At 41.0% G+C, this 23,285-nt stretch overlaps 1 protein-coding gene across 3 annotated transcripts in view; it reads left to right on the forward strand.

Moving 5' to 3' along the window:
• Positions 1 to 23,285, forward strand: part of phf3 (PHD finger protein 3) — a 144,797-nt gene that overhangs the window by 68,711 nt on the left and 52,801 nt on the right. For all 3 annotated transcript variants that reach the window (XM_080191961.1, XM_080191962.1, XM_080191964.1), the window contains one exon: positions 17,664 to 17,859. In XM_080191961.1, the coding sequence (XP_080048087.1) occupies positions 17,664 to 17,859 (196 nt within the window). The remainder of the gene's footprint in view (positions 1 to 17,663; positions 17,860 to 23,285) is intronic.

Below are 23,285 nucleotides of genomic sequence, written 5' to 3' on the forward strand. Positions count from 1 at the left end.
TTATAAAACGCAGTACAATATATATTAAAGACAAACTAGCTCGAGCTTCTTCCTTTGCCAGATAGATGTTCACTGAATTAACAATGATACCTTGCGACTGGAAGTCCATTTGATTACACTCAAGTTTCAATGATGGGGACTTTATTCAAAAGGGCGCTGGAAATTTCATCGAGAACATTTTCATACAGACAAATCATTCAACAAATTAGATGCTGAAATTTTTATCTTTGGGTGAATCCCCCCCCCCTCCCGAATGTAATATTGATTATTTTTAATGACGGTTTTTGAGCATAGCTGGTGTTATAATCCTCCTCATGAGAGAAAGTGGGAAATGTTGCCCCTTGGTGGCAAATTGATGGAGTAGGGAGAAGAGATCCTGTTAAAGTGAGGAGGAGCTTGGGACTTTAAACAGAGGACTACATTTCCGCTGAGAGTGCGGTGTAATGTGGCATAAAGTTGTGTTAAGGCAATAGGGAGTATCTTTTGTGTAGTTTTAGTTACCTACTAATGTATAGTCGGTATTGATTTTAGTTTGCTTGTGGCAGTAAAAATTTTAACTTGAAATCTTGTGTGATTAGTCCCTGGAAAATTCCTCCCTTTTAAAAGCCATTGATCTTATAGGGATTGAACCACAAGCTTTTACAAAATTTGATTTCAGGAAAGTGACAATTCTATATGCCTTGCTGTGATTGAAAATAATTCTCACTGGAAAAACTTGCCTCTGTTTTTAGGTATGATTTAAAAACAATGAAATGAAAGATCCAAAACAGTTCAGTAGTGACAAGGATGACCTAGCGACAAAGATCATTTTTTTTAAGTATTGGATTTCATGAAACATTTTGCAAATTAAGAGCCATCTTCTTGTATAATTTGCCAGTGTTAGGATTTTCTAATATGAGAACTCTTTGATGAGTTCACTGTCCAGACTAGAAAGCCAGCAACAGCTGACCCTGTGGCTTCAAATAAGGGTAACAAAGCTCCTGAAGCTTGAGCATTCAGTAAATTGCTGGTGGTTGAAGAGTTGAATGAAAATGTAGGTGTTATATGGCCTTATTATAAATAATGCCACTGGTAAACCATACATTAGATTTCTGATGTGAATGTAAAGAGAAGATCCAGGGTAGTCTTAGCAGCCTGAACCCAGATTTTTAAAACTTCAGCGGGTGTGTTTTGTTATGACATTGAAATCCAGGGAAATTGGACCCTGCAAGCCAAAATTCTGGGCAATTTGAATAAGCATATTTATTAAAGATTCCAGTTCCCTTCACTAACAATATTCACCACATACAAGATATTGATTTGTGAGCTAATACTTTTGACAATATCCGTCAGAAGTAGTCCCAACTGGCAGTGCACTCTAAACTTATTTGATTAAGTGATTAACCATTGCATCTGTCCCTTTGCAGATTCATTGCATCTCTGAGTCTGGCAAGAAATTGCTTGGATGAGGACATGACAGTTTAATTGAAAATTATTTTAAAATAGCTTAAGGAGGGTTATGGATGATTCAATATCATCCAAACAGTCTTAGAACCAAGTTCTGATTTGAAAGTTATACGGAGTAGGAATCTGTATAATGCTTAATAATCTCTATGCAAAAATTTTCTTTATAAAAATGTGGAAATGCACAAGACTAAAAATGACTTGAAAATAATGGCAAGTGAAGTTTCTTGATGATACTCCTTACTTTGCTATTTTGACAGTAGCATTGTGCTATTCATTTAGTAAACTGGTTGGTTCCCCTTAATAGACAGAAAAATGAGTTGCAGACATAGTTTACCTGCTGAAATAATTATTACAATAATTGTTTACATTTGTATCATGACTTGAACATAGAAAACACCCTAAGACAGTGTAAAATTACTGGACAGTAAATGTCTAAAAATATAATTTGTGGGAAAAGACTTAGGGAGCTAACTTTGCACTCTCCAGTGACTGACTGCCTTCAACTTTGCAATTTATTATATTAATGATTTTTGCAATTTATTATATCAATGATTTATGATATTAATGATTTTGGATTATGCCACAAGCATGCGAGTAAAAGTTTTCAAAGTTACAGAATAAAAACTGGGTTCTGCATCTTGCCCACACAGTTAGTGTCTATAGTAAGATCCTGTGTAATTAAACTCATCATTACTTCATCTTTACCAAGTCCTGATTAGTTCTGCCAATGTTGTGACAGGACTGCTTGAACTTGCCTAATGTGCTCACAGCAAGAAACCCGCCCCCTATGTTTAAAAAAAATAGCTGCAGTCCACTTGCAGAAAATAAATCTTCATAGCCATCAGCCAGATACTCCAGAATTTTTTTTGAGAAGAATGTAACTTGTTTTAGAGTTGCTTTTGGCATCTGTGTGACTGATTTGAGGATAGTCGGAACCATCATATCATCTTAGATTTTTGCACAACCCATCACGAGAAAGTAACATTTCCATCTGACACTCTTCAGTTTCATTCTCCAATAGACCGATTTCTAACAGTTGCTTATCTCATTTCGTGGTTGATGCTACCATGAATACCACGGAATTTCCTCTTGATGTTTGAACAATCTGATTTACAGTGTTTGAATGTAAATAGTTTTGCAAACCCCTCACTTCATCCTCTGTGAAGTAGCAACAAAAACGGATCTCTGCACATGTGAACTTCACTGCATATGTCAAGCTTTGGTCTTCAATTATTGCAATTCTTAATTGGGGAAGAGCTGAAGAATAATTTTCTCATACTGAGTGGTAATCAGTTACCAGGAGTTTTGTTTTTTCAAGTTAAAAGCTGCAGTTCTACAAGAATGATTTTGTGTCCGAGATGGTATCTTCCAGATGGTCTTGTTTCTGATGCGAGCCAAATGATTGCTGACTACACGTTCAGTCTGTAAAACCTGAAAGCTTTTGCAGTATAGTACTTTAAAAGCAAAAGTACTGATTTAAGATCAGTGCAGAAATGGGGCATTTTCTAGAACGCAATCAGTTTAGTGTAAGTACTCATTTCTGAATTGTGAGCTTGTGGGTTCAAGTCTCATTCCAAGGCTAAACTTTGCTATACACTGAAGGGCTGCTGCATTACCATGATCTAGTTATAGCAAGGCTTGTGTGCTTGTTCAGCTCGGAGTAAAAGATTCATGACAATATTCAAAGAGCAAGGGGGTTTCTTTGAAACTTGACCATCATTAACTGCTCATTGGATCTTGGTGTGCGTAAATTAGCTATTTGTTTTGCTTGTAAATCACTTTTGCATTTTGGAATTCATTGGCAGTGAATCAAAACTTGGCACATCCTGAAAACTTGAAAGGCTAATGGCTTTAGAAATGGAAATTGATATTACACCTATTCTTGGAAGTAGTTCTGCAAAATAAATGTACTAAAATAAACTTGATGTTGCGCCAAAGCCAGCAACATGTAAATTGAAGGATTACGTGCCTTTATATGATTATTATTCCTTTTCAGCTATAATTTCAAAACAATAAGGAGGACAGTCAGAGTATGTGTGCTTATGTATCCTAGGCCATACAGCAGAGCCTAGTCTTCAGTTGTCTTGGAACTTCGTGCCACTGGACCAAAACCTTGCTCCAAGTCCATGTGGTAGCTGATGTGCAATGGCCACCCCATGTTAACACGCGCATAAACATTTGCCATCCTTTAAAATGAATGCGGGACCAGGAAAGTCAGGTTCCTTACAGACGGACCCCAACAGCGACAGAACAGAATGGTGTACTGCTATTGTTGCCCAGGAGCTCAGCCATTGCTGCCCTAAACGAGACCCAGCAGGCAGGTGCAGGTCATCTATCAAAGAACAAGGTGTGGAGTTGCCGGCGTTGGGCTAGAGTAGGCACAGTAAGTAGTCTCACAACACCAGGTTAGAATCGAACAAGTTTATTTGAAAGCACGAGCTTTCAGACTACTGCTCCTTCATCAGGTGAGTGCAAGTCACCTGATGAAGGAGCAGCGTTCCGAAAGTTCATGCTACCATATAAACTGTTGGATTCTAACCTGGTGTTGTGAGACTACTTAAAGAACAAGGTTGCAGTTGTACATTCTTCTGGAAAGGTAAACCAGAAGAGATCGCCACTCCCACGGCTAGTTTTGCCATTACAAAAGAAACTAGTTGGCCATTCTGAGACTCCCCTTGCAGGACAAATGAATGTCTTGTGACCCTCTGGCTCACCCTAGCCTAGAATCCGTGCGCTTCAATCCTCAGCGTGTATGCCGCAATACTGGAAGCTACAGATGAATCCAAAGAGGAAATTTACTCCGGCTCCTCTCAATCCAGTGTGCGAGTCCTAGCGGACAACAAACTAATCCTCCTTGGTGACTTCAGTGGCCACGGTTAAAAAGAACACCAATCTCTGGGGAGGCGTAATCTGCAGAGGGAGGCAGTGGTGCCCTGCTCCTGACAAAATGCCTAGAAGACAGTCTTGTCATAACCAATACCTTGTTCTTTCAGACAGACATGTCAAGGCCTAATGGCAATAGTCTCACTTCAAGCACTGGTACCTGCTCAACTACATCACTGTCCAAGCGAGGGACTGCCTGGGCATGTTGATACATCACCTGTGCCATGACAGGAACTGACAACTGCTGGATGGACCACCATCTAATCCACTCTATAATCAACCTCAGTGGGGCTCCAAAGCTGTGATGGTAACAGAAACAATACCACAGGAAAATCAACATTGGTTCACTCAAAGACCCTGATAAGAAAGTCTGATTCAGGGCGCAGTGATGGTGGGGCCTCTGATATGGCAGGTAAGGAGTGAGGTCTATTGTGTTTTGAGTCTTGGCATGGTGTAAGTATACTTGGCTTACTGGCTCCTGTATACAAAAATATACACTGACAAGCCACATCTTATATAGATGGTGGTACCCTGATGTTTCCTTTTTTCTGGGTATCCTTTCATTGAGTTTTGGGATTCTGACTTAGGTCGTAATTGGTTGTATTTTACCCCAAGGGATCTTACAAATTGTTTGGCTGTCTTTGTTATTCTGTGGAGGAGAGGGTGCACTATAGTACCATCCAGTTATTCTGAGATCTCCCACTCTTCCTGGTATCCTCTCATTATCCATACAAAAGGAGACACTGACTACAACAATTACAATGATTGGTACTCATTTGTACGAGTATTTTCTGTATATATGGAATAATGATTACTGTACTTATTTGGGTGATCTGTTATGTCTTGTGATAAAATGGAAAATCCTCAATAAAAACATTAATTTAAAAAAATCCACAACAAGGACTTGGACAACGTGGACCATTTTCCCTAACTTGAGAACTTCCTTCAACGATGGCAGGTATTAATGAGGATGTTCACCATCACCTTCAGTGTACCAGCGCAACCTTCGATTGCCTGAGGAGGACAGTGTTTGAAAATCAAGATCTCAAACCTGGCAGCAAGTGCGTGATCTACAAAGCAATAGCTGTACCTGCCCTCCTATTTGGCCCACAGACATGGACTAAATACAGCAGGGACCACAAAACCCTGGAGAAGTACCACCAGCACTGCTTCCGCAAGATCCTTTAAATCCATTGGCAGGAAAGACGCACCAACGTCAGATTCATTCAAGTCAACACCCCCAACGTCAAAGCATTGACCATGTTCGATCAACTGTGCTGGGCGGGCCACATCGTCTGCATGCCTGATACACATCTCAAAGCAAACATTTTACTTGGAGCTTCAACTTGGCAAGTGTGCCCCAAGAGGGAGAGGAAATGCTTCAATGAGACCCTGAAAACCTCCGCAAAAAAGTGCAACATTCCCACCGACATCTGGGAATTCCAGGCGCAAGACCAAGTGGAGGAAAAACATTTGGGAAGGAGCTGAACTGCTTGAGTTTCATCACCATGATCAACCTGAAGCCAAGTGTCAACAGTGAAAGGAGCACGTGTCCACCTGGGCACCCCACTCACCCACTCCTCCAACCACCATCTGCTCACCTGTGACAGAGACTGTAGTTCGTGCATTGGACCCCTGAGTCACCTGAGAACTCGGTGTGGAAGCAAGTCACCCTCCACTCCAAGGGACTGCCTAAGAAGAATTTCAATACATTAAAAATGATGAGTGTTTGAAATATTCTGAGCAATACCTGCAGATGTAGTGCAAACTTTGTATTTTAAAAGGTTGTTGTACCATCCCAGCCTTCCAGACATCAATTGTAGTTTATCCCGTTGATTTGCAAAAATATCAGTACAAACTCCATCCTTCTTGAACTAACCCTGAAATTGTCCCAAATTCTAAGGGAAGCTATTGATCCTCAACCACCATCCCTCCACCTGACTGAGTAACAATACTATCGATAAGTTTTACCATTCCCTCTGGCCTGCCTACAACGTGGTTTATTCAGAGTTCAAGAGCTAAAATCTTTTTTGACTGAAAATGGAGAGTTTCTTTTAAGGAATGTGTTTCCCATGACCTTTAAAGTCACTGCAAAAATCTTGTTCAAGCCAATGTTTAATCAGCCAGATAGCTGTGCTGCACTTTTATCACTTTAAAAAGTATTTCTTGCCATAGTACAGCAGTCTGCATGTCCCAGCACATCCTTCACACTGGACAAAAGCTGTCTTAACGTGAATTAGTTTCTCTCAGTCATTTGTGTATTCCTCTCAATGAGATTTGTGTATTGCTGGCTAAGCCAGCATTTGTGGTTCATCCCTAATAGCCATGGTGATGGTGAGTCACCATCTTGAATTGAAGTTGCATGTGGGCTTTGATATACTCACATTGCTGTTAGGCCAGAGTTACATAATTTTCACCAAAAGGCTGTGTAGGAAGATTGACATAGTGTCTTGGAGGACAACTTGATGGTGGTGAAAGTTGCATGTTTGCAAGGTGCTGATGAGAATCCTTGATAATGCTGCAGTGCGTTTTATTGATGGTACACACTGCAGACTCTAATGTGCAAGTGGTGGAAGGAGATTGAAGAATTAAGCTGGTGGGGGATGCTGATCAAAAAGGCTGCCTTGTCCCGGTTAGCATTGAGCTTTTTGAGTGTTGGAATTTTGTGAGGATTATCCATCGCACTCCTGACTTGGTACATTGTCGGTGATGGGCAGGGTTTGGGATTTCAGTTGTTGGTCAGATTGAATTTGTTGTCTTATTTGTAGATAGGGCATACTCGGGTAGTTTTCTGCTTTGTTGAATAGGAGTTTATATTGTAATTGCACTGGAATAGTTTGTCTGGATACAAGGCTAGTCCCAAGATACAAATGTTTAGCACTACAGCTAAGATGTTTCTTGGCTTAAAACTTTGAGAATGTTTGAAAGTGAGGGCTGGTAGCATCTCAGAAAAACAATATTCACCTGTATGTTGATCATATTAGACTGGTGAAACTTAATTTGTTTTAAATTTATTTTTGCTTAGCTCAATCAGTGCAGTCCCTATTATTTCAATTATCATTAAAATGGTTCTGGACTCTCCTTTGGACATCCCTTGCCATATAAAGAAAAGGCTACTGCATTTTTGGTTGAGATATGTATCAACAGTTCTTGTTACTTTGGGCCATTTTTTTCTCTTCTAGGATTGAGTTGAGGCAGAAGCTACTTCTACTGAAGGGTAACTTGACCTGGCATGTTTTGCTGCGTTCCAAAAAATAATTTTATGCCTACAGCTCACGGATATTTTACATTTGTCTGGTTGCAGATAGTCAGTTTTATTGTTGGACCTTATTTGGAACTGTCTGTAATCCGTTATTTGAGTTTTCTTGACATTCAAAATGTGAACTAGTTTCAAGTCTCAATCATCTGCTATTCTTCACAGAACACTGGAACAGGAATAAGCTGTTTAGCCGTTCAGGGTTGTTTCATCATTCAGTGAGATCATAGCCTATCCATATACTGACCATATCCCCATTGCCTTTAATACCTTTAATTAAGAACTAATCTGTCATTTTCAGGTTGAAAGTTAACAATTGATCTATAGATTTTATATCCAGAAGGGAGTAAGTTCCAAGCTTCCAGCAACTATCCTTTTGTGCATGGAATTCATTCTATTTTCACTTCTGAAAAGTCTGGCTTTAACTTTTAGACAATGGCCCCTAGTTCCAGTATCCCAACCAACAAAATAGTTGCTCTATCTGTTCGCCTTGAGACTGTTTAACATTGATCAAATCACCCCTTAAATTCTAGGGAATGTAATCCTTGTTTGTGTATTCACTTCCCATAATTTAACCCTTGCAGTCCAGGTATCATTCTCATAATTCTGCACTTCCTTTCAAGGCAGTTCTGTCTTTCCAAAAGTGTGTTGCGCTGACCTGTTCACAGGTGTACTCCAGGCGCGGTCTAAACAGGGCTCTGTGTAGCTGAAATATGTTGCCAACTTCCTAGTATTCTATCCACTAGGCATAAAGCGCAGCATTCTATTAACCTTTCAATTATTTTCTATACCATCCACAGCATTTTAATCTCTATACCCGAACCCATATGTCTTTCTGGGCCTCACTGTTGCAGCTTTTCACCAGTTAGTGCCCAACTTTACCCTTTCAGGGTCCAAAGTGGATGAACTTCACATGCCTGTATTGAAATCCATTTGCCAGAGTTTTCCCCATTCACGTAATCCATCGTCATTTCTCTTGCTGTTATACTTCTGTCTACACTGCTTACAATGTCACCTATCTCGTTCCATCATCATTGGTCATGCAGTTTTCTATCTCAGTGTCTATGTTGATAATAAATATGAAGAAATGAGATCAATTGTGAAGAGCATTTGATGTTAGATCAATTGTTAACTTTAAATTATCATATCAAAAGAGTTGAAAGGTTTGGGGCTATGGTCAGCATGTGGAGGTGTGGGACACCAATCTCAATCATACGAGTACCAGTTCTTTTTCTACCAGTTAGCCAATTTAATAACCAGATCAATAATTTGGCTTTCATTACAAGCTTCAACTTTAACTTAGCCTCTTGTGAGTAACTTCGTCTAATTAGATTTCCAGAAGGTATTTGTAACTTAACACCCATAAACATTCCCTTGTCCATTAGATTTATCAATTCTTGAATAAACTCAGCCATATTCCACAGACATAATCTACCCTTTACAAATCCATGCTGCTTCTGATCAGAGGGTGTTTATACCGTGGGTGGAAGCAATGTGGTGATAGGAATAGAAATAGCAAGTGAGGAAGAAAAAAGTTGCTCACTAGAATCTTGTTCTAGCTGCAAGTTTTGAACAATGGAAATTATATAATATCATGGGTTTAGAGCGCAGAAAAATTACAAAGAGTAGGTCATCTTTTCACCTTTTACTAAAAGTGACATCATTTGAGGGCAGCCTACTTCTGTTTATATTTTTCAGTATAGTGAATTCTCAGTATGTCATTGATCCTCTTTGGGGAAGCAGGGTGTGAGGGAATTTGCCAGGTGGAGATATTATTGCTGTCAGCTTTCTGGCAGACATGTTTGTGAAGTGAATTCTGGGAATACCATGGTGCAAGATCAACCAAGGATCTATTTTTTATTTAAAAAGTGCAAGCAACTGCTTATTCCATATTTTAAATCCCTCCATGATCTATTCATATATATAGCTACTGTTTCCACAAATCTTTTTTTAACTGTCTTATGTTTCCAAATGTACATTTGCCAAACTGGTTTAATTTTGTTCTCTGATTTTAAAATGTAGCATACATAGCATTGCCCCTGTACAGTGTTATTAGCTCTGCAGGAATAGTACTTGTCCTTTCAAATCAGCTAATTTTGTCAAGTGAGATTGATCTGAACCCAGCCTCCTATGGTTTCTTGAAGGTGAGATGTAAATATCAAGCTGCTGACACTCTGAAACGTGTCCAAATTGACGAACATAGCCGTGCTTTGATTGCAGAAATGCTCTTCATTCAATTAGGAATACGTTTGCACATGGTACACATTTTATGGTTGTAGTTTTTCATTTGAATCATTTTAGTATTCCAGATTCTGTGCAATATGCTTTACTTGATTGTTTTTTAAATACATTTTGTAACCTGACGTTTTGATATGTGCTGCTTCTGATTATAAAGAACATATTGGAATATATTTTGTGGGTGTGGCTGGAGTAAGGAGCAAAACTAATTACTGTTCTGGGGTGAAATAAAATCTGACAAGAGTTTCAAACTGTATTGAATATAGAAGGCAGTCATTGAGCAGTAAACAGACTCTATCTCCCTCTTGAGGATTTGATGTGTGCTGTGTACATCTGGTCCTGAAGCAGTGCAGGAGTCTTATGCTTTCAGACCCGAGGTCCTCTTCTGACTGAGTGTTAGTGTTCTCAATATTCACCAGTGAAGGCAGCCACTATATCTTGATTGGATTCTAAAAGCAGCTACTTTTATACTCAAATCACATGGCCCTTCCTGTACAACAGTCTTGCCTGTGTTAGTTTTCTCAGCATGTAGTGTTTTTAAATTTCACCTTTTAACCAAAATGTTCTCTACTATGGATTTTGCACATTTCACAGTTGCATCAGATTGGCTCAAATGTTATATTAGTAAAATGAACAACTGATCATGACACCCGCCACAACAAGTAGTAAAGAAAGCTGGGAATCGAAGGTTAGCATTCACCATTATTCTTTAAACTGGCAAGGGACCTAAAGGAAGGTACAATTTATTTTGTAAATCCTAGGCCCAACCATCTTTCAGCTGTTTCGTCAATGACCTTCCACTTATCAGGTGAGAAATGGGGATGTTCGCTGATTGCATGATGTTCATCATTCCTCAAACATACATTCCCCCCCCCCAATCCCTGGCACACAATGGCAGTAGTATGTACCATCTACAAGATGCACTGCAGGAAGTCATCAAGACTGCTGAGGCAGCACCTTCCAAACGTACAACTGCTGCCATCTAGAAGGAAAAGGCAGCAGACATGGGAAAGCCACTATTTGGAAATTCCCCTCCAAATCACTCAACATCCTGACTTGGAAATATATCTCCGTTCTTTCACTGTGGCTGGGTCAAAATCCTAGAATTCACTCCCTGATAGTACTGTGGATGTACTTACACCACATGGACTGCAGCGGTTCAAAAGGCAGATCACCACCACCCACTAGAGGACGCTAAGATGAGTGGTAGAGCAAAGTGTGCGGAGGATACTGAAAGTCTGCAAAGGGATATAGATAGTCTTTGTGAGTGGGCGAGAATCTGGCAGATGGAGTACAATGTTGGTAAATGTGAGGTCATCCATTTGGCAGGAATAACAGCAAAATGGACTATTATTTAAATAGTAAAAAAATTGCAGCATGCTGCTGTGCAGAGGGACCTCAGTGTTCTTGTGCATGAATTGAAAAATGTTGGTTTACAGGTGCAGCAGGTAATTAAGAAGGCAAATGGAATTTTATCATTCATTGCTAGAGGGATGGCGTTTAAAAACAGCGAGATTATGTTGTACTTGTATAATGTTTTTAAGGCAAGGACAGATAAATTTTTGAACGGTAAAGGAATTAAGGGTCATGGTGAGCAGGTGGTTAAGTGGAGCTGAGTCCACAAAAAGGTCAGTCATAATCTTACTGAATGGTGGAGCAGGCTTGAGGGGCCAGATGGCCTACTCCTGCTCTCAGTTCTTACGTTGTTATTTGGGGATGGGCAATGAATGCTGACGTAGCCAATGATACCCATGAATAAGTAAAAGAATTGTGGCAGATACGGTACTCAAAATGTTCATTGTTTTTAAATTTAAAATAGTGACACCAACTTGCAAGTGTAACATTGCCTGCACAATTGTCTCTGTGTTTGAAATCTCTAACCTGCATGGAGATCTGCCCTTTTCTTTCTGGGGTCTATGATTTAAGGTATGTTTACGCCTAAACAACCATGAAGTATGCAACAACTTCCACACTACCTTTCTGTCTTTAAGTTCAATGCATGGCAGCACATTTTGGATTGGGGAACTGCCAAGTGCAGTTTCTTTTTGAGGACTAACCAAAACTACTGTGGCATAGTGGTTAACACTGCAGCCTCACAGCTCAGGGAACTAGGTTTGATTCCCGCTTGGTCACTGTCTTTGCGGAATTGCAAGTTCTCCCCTTGTCTCCGTGGGTTTCCTCCAGGTGCTCTGGTTTCCTCCCACGGTCTGAAAGTCGTGCAGTTAGGTGCATTGGCCTTGCGAAATTCTCCCTCCGTGTACCTGAACAGGCAGCGTGGTGTGGCGACTAGGGCATTTTCACAGTGACTTCATTGCAATGTTAATGTAAGTCTTGCTTCACTAATAAATAAATCTTTTAATTTTAACATTCAGCATGCCAAAATTGGTAAGCCTGTCCTAAACATCTTGGTTTGATGGACAAATGGAAAAAGATTGGAACCAAGACTCTGCAAAGCAATTTTAGGAGTGATGCATGCTTAGAATTCTCACATAAATACAACAAAAAGTCTTGAGTCTAAAATTCTGAACTAAAGCTGATGGCAACCTTAGCAGAAAAAATAAACTTTATAATCTGTAAGAGCATATGTGCCATTGCATATGCTGCTCTTTGGTCCCAAAGCCCAGACTTTGTTGCTTTCACTTGCCACATTATAGGAAGGTGACCCTGCTCACTCCCTGCTTTAGCATTATGCTTTAGTTTCCACTTTTTTAATGTGCTTTATTCCCCAATACACCACTTGCTGGCTTGTGCTCTGGCATCTGAATGAGTATTATTATGACATATTTATTGGACTATCAAATTTAACACCTGCGCAATCTCCACATGATAAAACTGGAGAAGGCAAATACTTTCACTGCAAGAGGTGTTGACAAATGCAGCTTGTTTCAGCATGATTTGCGAATCAAAACTTGATGTGGACTGGTCAAGTTTGCAGGTGATACAAAACTGGGACAGCTGTCTTGATAATACAGTCAGAGACCTGCAGAAGGTATTAAAATCTGCTATTAGACATATTAGATGGAACTCAATACAGACAAGTAGAAGGCATTAAACCCAATGCCATACACGTACAAGTACAGGCTGGCATGCTAATGAGCAATCTGATACACAGGATCAAGGTTTCAAATACTGCATAGTTGCAGTTTTACTGATTCAATTATTAGCACCAGTGAACTTTTTCACAATGTATTACCATCAAAACTGATGAAATATCTGATTTTATAATTGCATTTGTAGAATAGGGGCTATATCAGAAGACTTTATATTGGAAATATGGATGACTCTATACAGTTTAGTATATCATTCCTCCTCAGAAGAAGATTTAAAAAAAACATTTTTAGGATTAGTTTTCCTTGTTTCCATCCTTTCTTTCCTCTTGTCTGGACTAGTCTCAAAAGAAGCTTGCAGCAATAGTGATTGCCAGCAAATAAAACTGCCAAAAGGAATATGGGACAGCGGGAATATTTCTGCTCGATTTGAATAGTGTATTGGGTTTATTTGCATGAATGGGCTTTGGTTTGGGAACTTGTCTGAAGGACATCATCTCCGACATTGCAACATTACTGCACTGGATTTTTTTTCCATGGGAAATGGGTGTCGCTGGCAAAACCAGCATTTATTGCCCATCCCTAATTGCCCTTGAATTGAGACAGTTGTGGTGAACAGCTGCCTTGAACTTCAGCAGCTCATCAGAAATCCAGGGCTCTTTTAGAAAGGGAATTGCAGGTCTTTGACCTAGCCACAGTGAATGAACAACAATATAGTTCCAAGTGAGGTGGTGTGTGGCTTGGAGGGGAACTTGCATGTCTCCATGAACCTGCTCCCTTTTTCTTCTGAGTGTTAGAGGTAATGGGTTCATAAAATGCTGTTGAAGGAGCCTTGGGAAGTGGCTCGAGTGCATTTTGTTAATGGTATACAATTCTGCCTCTGTGCATCAGTGGTGAAGGCAATGAATGTTTTGCTGTTCAAGTAGTTGCTTTGTCCAGGACGGTGTTGAGTATTTTTGTGTTGGTCAGAAGATAAGTTATTTGCCTCAGATCTGCTTTTGTAGTCATGTTGGTCAAGTTCAGTTTTTGGTCAATGGTAACTCTACAGGATGTTGAAAGTGGAGAATTCAACATTGGTAATGCCATCAAATATCAAGGGGAGATGGTTAAATTCTCTGTTGTTGGAAGTGGTCATTGCCTGATGCTTGTGTAGCACGAATGCCAATTGCCACTATGAGCCCAAGCCTGAATTTGTCCAGATCCTGCTGCATATGGACATGGACTGCTTCAATTTCCGAGGAGTTGCAAATTGGAGTAAATTCAATGTGCAATCGTCAGCAAACATTCCCATTTCTGACTTTGTTAGAAGGGTTTGAGACCATTGATGGAGCAGCTGAAGATGACTGGGCCCAACACAATCCCCTGAGGGATATCAGCTGAGAAAAAATATATTCTCAAGTTAGGGCATCAACTGCAAAATTTTGATTTACAGTATAGATGTGATCGGCGCAACTTGTGGGCCGAAGGGCCTGTTTGTGCTGTAGTGTTCTATGTTCTATGTAAAGCCATTTGGAGCAAAGCCATACTTCTCTTTCTACTACTCGCTTATATACCAAGACTCAGTATAAAAATCTTTCTATCTTGTGGAAGTCCACTTATTTATTCCATTTATTTTCTTATTGAAGTAGAGGAGATGTGAATATCAATAGAAAGATTCTACATTAAATGTATTCCTGTGTCAGAGGGTTGAAGTCTGATTCTTATTGATTAAAATTTCTGTAAGTCAGAACTATCGCTTATATTTTGTAAGATGCTAAACTGTCTTGTTGCTGAGAAGACTTTCTCAGTATCTTGCATCACTTACGTAGAATCATAGAAAATTACAACTCAGACCTTTTGGCCCTTCTTGTCTGTGCTGAACCATTTTTTTGCCTAGTCCCACTGACCTGCACTTGGACCATATGCCTCCACACCCCTCTCATTCGTGAACCCATCCAAGTTTTTCTTATGTTAAAAGTGACCCCACATTTACCACTTTATCCAGCAGCTCATTCCACGCTCCGACCACACTCTGCCTGAAGAATTCCCCCCCCCCCCCCCCCCCCCAAATATTCCCTTTAAACTTTTCTCCTTTTCACCCTTAACCCATGTCCTCTGGTTTTTTTCTCCTCTAGCCTCAGTGGAAAAAGCCTGCTTGCATTCACTCTATCTATACCCATCAAAATCTTAAAAGCCTCAATCAAATCTCCCCTCATTCTTCTACGCTCCAGGGAATAAAGTCCTAACCTATTCAATCTCTCTCTGTAACTCAGCTTCTCAAGTTGGGCAGTATCCTTGTGAACCTTCTCTGCGTTCTTTCAATCTTAACTAAGTGACCAAAACTGTACACAATACTCTAAATTCGGCCTCACCAATGCCTTATACAATCTTACCATAACACTCCAACTTTTATACTCGATACTCCGATTTATAAAGGCCAGTATACCAAAAGCACTCTTTACGACCCTATTCACCTGTGACGCCACTTTTAGGGAATTCTGTACCTGTATTCCCAGATCCCTCTGTTCAACTGCACTCTTCAGAGTCCTACTATTTACCCTGTACCTTCTACTTTGGTTTGTCCTTCCAAAGTGCAATACCTCACACTTGTCTGCATTAAATTCCATTTGCCATTTTTCTAGTTGGTCCAAATCCCTCTGCAAGCTATGAAAACCTTCCTCACTGTCCACTATGCCTCCAATCTTTGTATCATCAGCAAATTTGCTGATCCAATTTATCACATTATCGCCCAGATCATTGATATAGATGACAAACAACAATGGACCCAACACCGATCCCTGCGGCACACCACTAGTCACAGGCCTCCACTCAGAGAAGCTAACTTGCCCACTACCGACGTCAAACTTACTGGCCTATAATTACCCAGATTTCTTTTGGAACCTTTTTTAAACAACGGAACAACATGAGCCACCCTCCAATCATCCGGCACCTCCCCCGTGAATACTGACATTTTAAATATGTCTGCCAGGGCCCCTGCAAGTTCAACACTAGCCTCCCTCAAGGTCTGTGGGAATACCATGTCTGGTCCTGGGGATTTGTCCACTCTGATTTGCCTCAAGACAGCCAGCACCACCTCCCCTGTGATCTATAAAGGTTCCATGACCTCCCTACCTGTTTGCCCTATTTCCGTAGACTCCATGTCCGTTTCCTCAGTAAATACATTTGTAAATTTGTGAGCATTTTAGTTGCTTTTTTAAGCTAAACTCGAAATGCTTGGCAGCTCTAAAGAGTAGACAGACTTCAGTGACAGAATGCATGAATTAATGCAGAACTTAGTATTTCTTGCCGTAACATAGTCTTTTTGCCAACTCAACATGGTACAGTGGTTAGCACTGCAGCCTCAGAGAGCCAGGGACCCAGGTTCGATTCCTGGCTGGGGTCACACTCTGTGTGAAGGCTGCACGTTCTCCCCGTGTCTGTGTGGGTTTCCCCCAGGTACTCCGGTTTCCTCCCAAAGTTCAAAAGGCATTAGGTGATTAGGTGCATTGGCCATGCTAAATTCTCCTTCAGTTTACCCGAACAGGCGCCAGAGTGTGCGACCAGAGGATTTTCACAGTAACTTAATGTTTTAGAGTTTATTTATTTGTGTCAGAAATAGGCTTACGTTAATACTGCAATGAAGTTAGTGTGAAAATCCCCTGGTTGCCATATTCTGGCACCTGATCGGGTACACCTGTGGAAAAATTTAGCATTGCCAAGTAGCATAACTGAACCAGCATGTCTTTCTGACTGGGAGGAAACAGGAGCACCCAGAGGAAACCCAGGCAGACACAGGGTGAACATGCAGACTCTGAATAGACAGTGACCCAATGCGGGAATCGAACCTGGTCCTTAGCGCTGGGAGGCAGCAGTGCTAGCTGCCGTGCCACCAATTTCATTGCAATGTGAATGTAAACCGCCTTGCAGCATTAATAACAAATAAACTTAACATAATTTGTGTAGGATAGGCAGACTTTCTCGTTGATAAGTGGAAAAACTTTATAATCAATGAGGGGTGGTGTTACTAGTGGCTAATATAACCAAATTAGTTGAAAGTTAACCAGTTTATAAGCTCTTAGCTGATCTTCTGTAAACACAACCATATTTTTAATTTGAAATAATGCAGTGGCCATTTGTTTTTACACTTACACTATTGACCAACTTGCTTTAGAATGAAAATATGAAGGATGGCTCTCTGAATTTGTTAAGATTAACATCTTTTCTGAAATATAAATGTGTGGGAGTGTCAATTTTAGGTAAAATGTTCTTATTCTGTAATAATGGCCAACCCCATCACTACTAAATTGGGAGATTATTACTCCTCCACTGCTGGTACCATTCTTATAAATGGGCAACCTCTGCTGTGTTAAACTGAAAAAACTATCGATGTACTTCAAGCAGAGATTCATACTATCAAAGGGCTAACATATTAGTAGAAGTCTTTACATTACTGTCCACCCCTACAGCCATGGATTGTTGTGCATCTCATTGACAGTGCCCAGCTTTGCAAAATATGTCATATGCTTGTTTCAAATGAAGTCTGCTTAAATAAACTAAATGATTAAATTATTGGAAATTAAGTTGCTTGGCTATTGACTGAATCTAATGGCAAAATGTAATTTGCATGAAACACATGACTTTGTTCCATCATTTGCTTGGCTGGAAGAAAATTGAAGCTGGCAGATCATGGTTTAATGTTGGTTACTATGGTGCAGTGTTGGTTAAAATGCAAATTTTCAATTTTTTTTAATGTAGAGATGCTAAATGTTTAATGCAAGTAATGCATTGGATTTATTCTGAGATCATGTTCCTAGATCTCTGGTATAAGAACTGGTTCTACTGACTCGAAGGATTCAGAGACCAAGGATGCAAAGAAAGCCCATTTCGGAAATGACCGTCTAGCAGGACAAATAACAGGAACATCACCAGCACCTGAACACAAGAAAGGCAAACTGCTGAAAGACCTTGCAGCCACGCGGCTTGGTCAAGGAGAAAAGCTGCCAAAACTAGGTGCGTGAAAATGAGCAGAAAACTAAATGGAGAAAAGAAAATGTAAATATTGTGACTTAATGGGAAGGATGTGTTTCTCCATTTTTGAAACATTATACAAGTAGGTGAACATTTTTAATAAAAATGCCAAATTAATCCTATGTGTTCTTCCTACTCTCAATGCCTTCTTTGTGTCAAAATTTTATCCTGTTCTAACTCATTCTTTTTCAGTCTTCAACAAATATATATTTCCCGTCTTCACAATCTTAAGATTTAAAATCTAAAGTTGGTGTCGCCTTGTTTACTTGTCTTGAATTCAGTGCTATCCTATGCTATGGAATTTAGTTAATCTTTAAATTAGAAAAGTAACACCTATTGTAACTCATCCACATCATCTGAAAAGAGGGAGGAGAGATTTATTTCTAGAGGTAAGGCAAACCACTAAAGCAAGTGGTTAATGCTTAAAAGGAAAATGGGCTAAATATTTGAAGCAAAATATTTAGGACTGTGTAGGGAAAGAGCAAGAGCATGGGATATTTAACATAAGAACATAAGAAATAGGAGCAGGAGTAGGCCATCTAGCCCTTCGAGCCTGCCCCGCCATTCAATAAGATCATGGCTGATCTGTTGTGGCTCAGTTCCACTTTCCCGCCCTCTCCCCATAACCCTTAATCCCCTCTCTTATCAAGAACCCATCAACCCGCTTCTTAAAAATATTTAGCGAGGCAGCCTCCACCACTTCAACGGGCAGAGAATTCCAGAGATTCACCACCCTTTGAGTGAAGAAGTTCCTCCTCAACTCCGTTCTAAACCGCCTCCCCTTTATCTTGAGGCTGTGCCCCCTAGTCCTACTGTCTTTTTTGAGCGGGAAGAGTCTCTCCACCTCTATCCTATCCATCCCATTCATCATCTTATACGTCTCAATGAGATCTCCCCTCATTCTTCTAAACTCTAACGAGTACAAGCCTAGTTTATTCAGCCTCTCCTCATAGCTCAATCCCCTCAACTCCGGTATCAGCCTAGTAAACCTCCTCTGCACTCCCTCCAGGGCCAAAATATCCTTGCGCAGGTGCGGCGCCCAAAACTGCACACAGTACTCCAGCTGCGGCCTCACCAATGCCCTATACAGCTGCAGCAAGACCTCCCTACTTTTATATTCAATCCCCCTCGCTATGAAGGCCAGCATCCCATTCGCCTTCCTGACCACCTGCTGCACCTGCAAGCTGGGTTTTTGCGACTCATGCACAAGGACCCCGAGGTCCCTCTGCACCGTCGCCTGCTGCAGTTTTTCGCCACGTAAGTAATAGTCCTTCCTACCATTCTTCCTACCAAAGTGGACCACCTCACACTTGCCAACATTAAATTCCATTTGCCATTTCCTGGCCCATTCGCCCAGCCTATCTAGATCCTTCTGCAGACTCTCCACACCCTCCGCACAATTTGCCTTTCCCCCAATCTTGGTGTCATCAGCAAATTTCGACACCCTGCACTCGGTTCCCTCCTCCAGATCATCTATATAAATGGTAAATAGCTGAGGCCCCAGCACCGACCCCTGGGGCACCCCACTAGTCACCAACCGCCAATCCGAATAGCACCCATTGACCCCCACTCTCTGCCTCCTATTTGACAACCAATCCTCTATCCAGGGTGGGTTGAATGGCATTCTTCTATGCTGTGCACTTTTGGTGCTGTCCTTCAAAACCATTTTGGAAAAGCCACTGCCGGGGGAGGAGCCCATGCACCATAGTTAACCTCCATGTCTACTGAAAATGTATGTAACAAAACACCTGTCGTTTTTAAGCACATGTTAACAATCCATGTTAACAATGCTGGCCAGTCGCTGTCATTCAAACCTTTCAGTCCTCTCTTTTTCACTTTCTGGTTACTCAGCTTACAGCAAAAATATGACAAAAACACCTTGGCTTTAGCGCTGAAGACTTGTATTCGAGAGCTAGCCATCCCTTAGCTAAGTTATTCCAGTATAACTACAACACTGATGTGTACCGAACAAAGTGGAAAATTGCTCAAGTATGTCCTATCCCTGAAAAAAAATAAATACAGTCTGACCAATTCATCCTTTCTACCTATTCTCAATCGACAGCAAAGTATTGAACAGTGTTGTTAATAGTCCTAGATAGCGACTGCAACTAGTCCAGCAATCTGTTAACTGAAAATCATTTTGGGTTCTTCTAGGACCACATAGCTTCAGACCTCATAATATCTTGGTCAAAACATGAAATAAAAAGACTGAATTGCAGAGATGAGGTGGCACCTAGGAGCCCCAGTAAATTTGAAGTCAATGATAATGGGGCAAAGTTCTCTCCAGCTACAGTTATATCAGGTATAAAGGCAGTTGTTGCAGGGGATCAATCATCTCAGGCCATTGGGCATTGCAGCAAGAGTTTTCAGGACCAACCATTTTCAGTTACTTCATCAATGATTTTTCCCTTTATCATAAAGTTGGAAGTGGGAATGTTTGGTACGATGTTCAATACTGTTTGTGACTCCTAATATACTGTAGAAATCCATGTCTTAATGTAGCAAGACATTGATAACATTCAGACTTGTGCTGATAAGTGGCATATGCCACTTGTGATCTTACCCAGCAATAAAGTGTCAGCCAACTTTCTCTTGATATTCGAATATTGATTTCTCCATCATTGACATCCTGTGGGTTAACATTGATCATAAACATAATTGGATCAGCTACATAGCATACTATGGCAACAAGAATAGGTCAGAAGCTGGGTATTCAGTGGCTGATGACTCATTTCTCGACCTTCTAGAGTCTTCCCATCATCTACAAGGCACCAGTCAAAAGTGTGATGAAATACTTTTTCTCCTCACCTGGATGTGTACACTCAAGTATAAAAGTAAATTACTGCAGATACGGGAACCTTAAACAAAAACTGAAAGTGCTGGAAAATCTCAGCAGGCCTGAAAGCATCTGTGGAGAAAGAAGAGAGATAACCTTTTGAGACTGGATGACCCTTCAACAGAGCTCTGATTTTCTGTTTTCAGGGCCCAGTTTTCTGTTTTTGTAATTGCGTGTACTCAAAGCTTGACACTATCTAGGATAAAGCAGCCCGCTTGATTGAACCCCATCTACCACCTTAACTGTTAAATTCTTCACCACTGTGGCTGGTGAATGGCCATAGTGTCTTGCACCTACAAGATTCACTACAGTTATTCACTTCAACAGCACCTTTTAAACTGTGACCTCTACCACTTAAAAGGGCAGCAAGTTGATGAAAACACAATTGTCTCTTCAGTTCTCCAAATTACCCACCGCCCTGACTTGAAAGTATATGATTATTCTATAGTTGTTGCTGGGCCAAAGCCTTGAAGAGCACTGATGGCACTAATATGGAAGCACATTCACTATGCACATTGCTGTAGCTCAAGAAGTTGAGTCACTGCCACCATCTCGAGGACAATTAACATCCAGTAAATGCTTGGCTTGCCAATGACATTTGAAAATGAATTTTGACAAGAACCTGTAGGATCTACATTGTTCCATCATTCCATATTCTCCTGGCCAGTGAAAGGAAAGATGCAGACTTTTCCTCTTTTTCCTTCCATACAAACTCTTGTTGAAACATAGGAATAAACATAGGCCATTCTGCCTGTCGCGCCTACTCTGCCATTTAAATAGATTATGGGCTCGCAGTTGGTGCAGACTTGATGCCGAATGGCGCCTCTCTGCACTGGAGCGATTCTATGATGGCCAATCATCTACCTCTGAACTATTTTTTTCACCATCCCTATATTCATTGTTGTCATTAGTATCCAGATGTCTATCAATTTTTGTCTTAAGCATGTTCAGAAATTGAACTTCCACAGCCCTCTGGCAGAGAATGCCAGAGGTTTACTGCCCTCTGTGTGAAGAAATTCCTCCTTATGTCAATCTTAAATGGACTGCCCATTATTGTAAGACTCTGTCACCTAATTCTAGACTCATCAGCCAGGGGAAACTTCCAATCCTTCCATGTCCTGCAAGAATTTTGAAAGTTTTGATGAGATCACCTCTCATTCTTCTAAATTCTAGCAAATGGGGGCCCAATCTCTGCCATTTCTCCTCTAGGACAGTCCACCAACCCAGGAATTGGTCTAGTGAGATGTCATTGCACTCCCTGTCAATGGCAAGTATATCCTACTTTAGATAAGAGGACCAGAACTATACACAGTACTCCTGGTGAGGCTTCATCAAGGTTCTGCACAACTGAGCAAGACATCTTTATTCTTGTACTCAAATTCTCTTGCAATAAAGCCGAACATACCATTTGTCTTCGTAATCGCTTGCTGCACTTGCAGGGTCCCACAGACAGTGATGTGATATACATATCATACGTTTGTCATGTTGATTAAGGGATAAATATTAGCAGGACAGCTGGGAGAACTTCCCTACTGTTCAGAATACTCATGACGTGGAGATGCCAGCGTTCAACTGGGGTAAACACAGTAAGAAGTCTCACCAGGATAAAGTCCAACAGGTTTATTTGGTAGCAAAAACCACTAGCTTTTGGAGCGCTGCTCCTCCTTCAGGTGAGTGGGAGTTTTGTTGACAAACAGGGCATATAAAGAGACAAATTCAATTTACAAAACAATGGTTGGAATGCGCGTCTTTACAGATAATCAAGTCTTAAAGGCACAGACAATGTGAGTGGAAAGAGGGTTAAGCACAAGTTAAAGAGATGTGTATTGTTTCCAGCCAGGACAGTTATTGAGATTTTGCAAGCCCAGGCAAGTCATGGGGGTACAGATAGTGTGACGTGAACCCAAGATTCCGGTTAAGGCCATCCTTGTGTGCAGAACTTGGCTATTAGTCTCTGCTCAGCAACTCTGCGTTGCCATGTGTCGTGAAGGCCATCTTGGAGAATGCTTACCGAAGATCAGAGGCCGAATGCCTGTGACTGCTGAAATGCTCCCCAACAGGAAGAGAACGTTCTTGCGTGGTGGTTGTCGAGTGGTGTTCATTCATCCGTTGTCGTAGCATCTGCAAGGTCTCCCCAATGTACCATGCCTCGGGACATCCTTTCCTACAGCGTATCGGGTAGACAACGTTGGCCGATTTGCAAGAGTATGTACCGTGTACTTGATGGATGGTGTTCTCAAGTGAGATGATGGCATCCGTGTCGATGATCTGGCACGTCTTGCAGAGGTTGCTGTGGCAGGGTTGTGTGGTGTTGTCGTCGCTGTTCTCCTGAAGGCTGGGTATTTTGCAGAAATTGAACTTCCACAGTGCTCTGGCAGAGAATGCCAGAGATTACTACCAGAGAAAACTACACAGCCTTCAGGAGAACAATAACCACAACACCACACAACCCTGCCACAGCAACCTCTGCAAGACATGCCGGATCATCAACATGGATGCCATCATCCACCAGGTACACAGTACATAACTTGCAACTCTGCCAATGTTGTCTACCTGATACACCACAGGCAAG

This window comes from Carcharhinus amblyrhynchos, chromosome 7 (assembly GCF_965287045.1).
Source record: "Carcharhinus amblyrhynchos chromosome 7, sCarAmb.v2.hapA, whole genome shotgun sequence".
Lineage (NCBI taxonomy): Eukaryota > Metazoa > Chordata > Chondrichthyes > Carcharhiniformes > Carcharhinidae > Carcharhinus > Carcharhinus amblyrhynchos.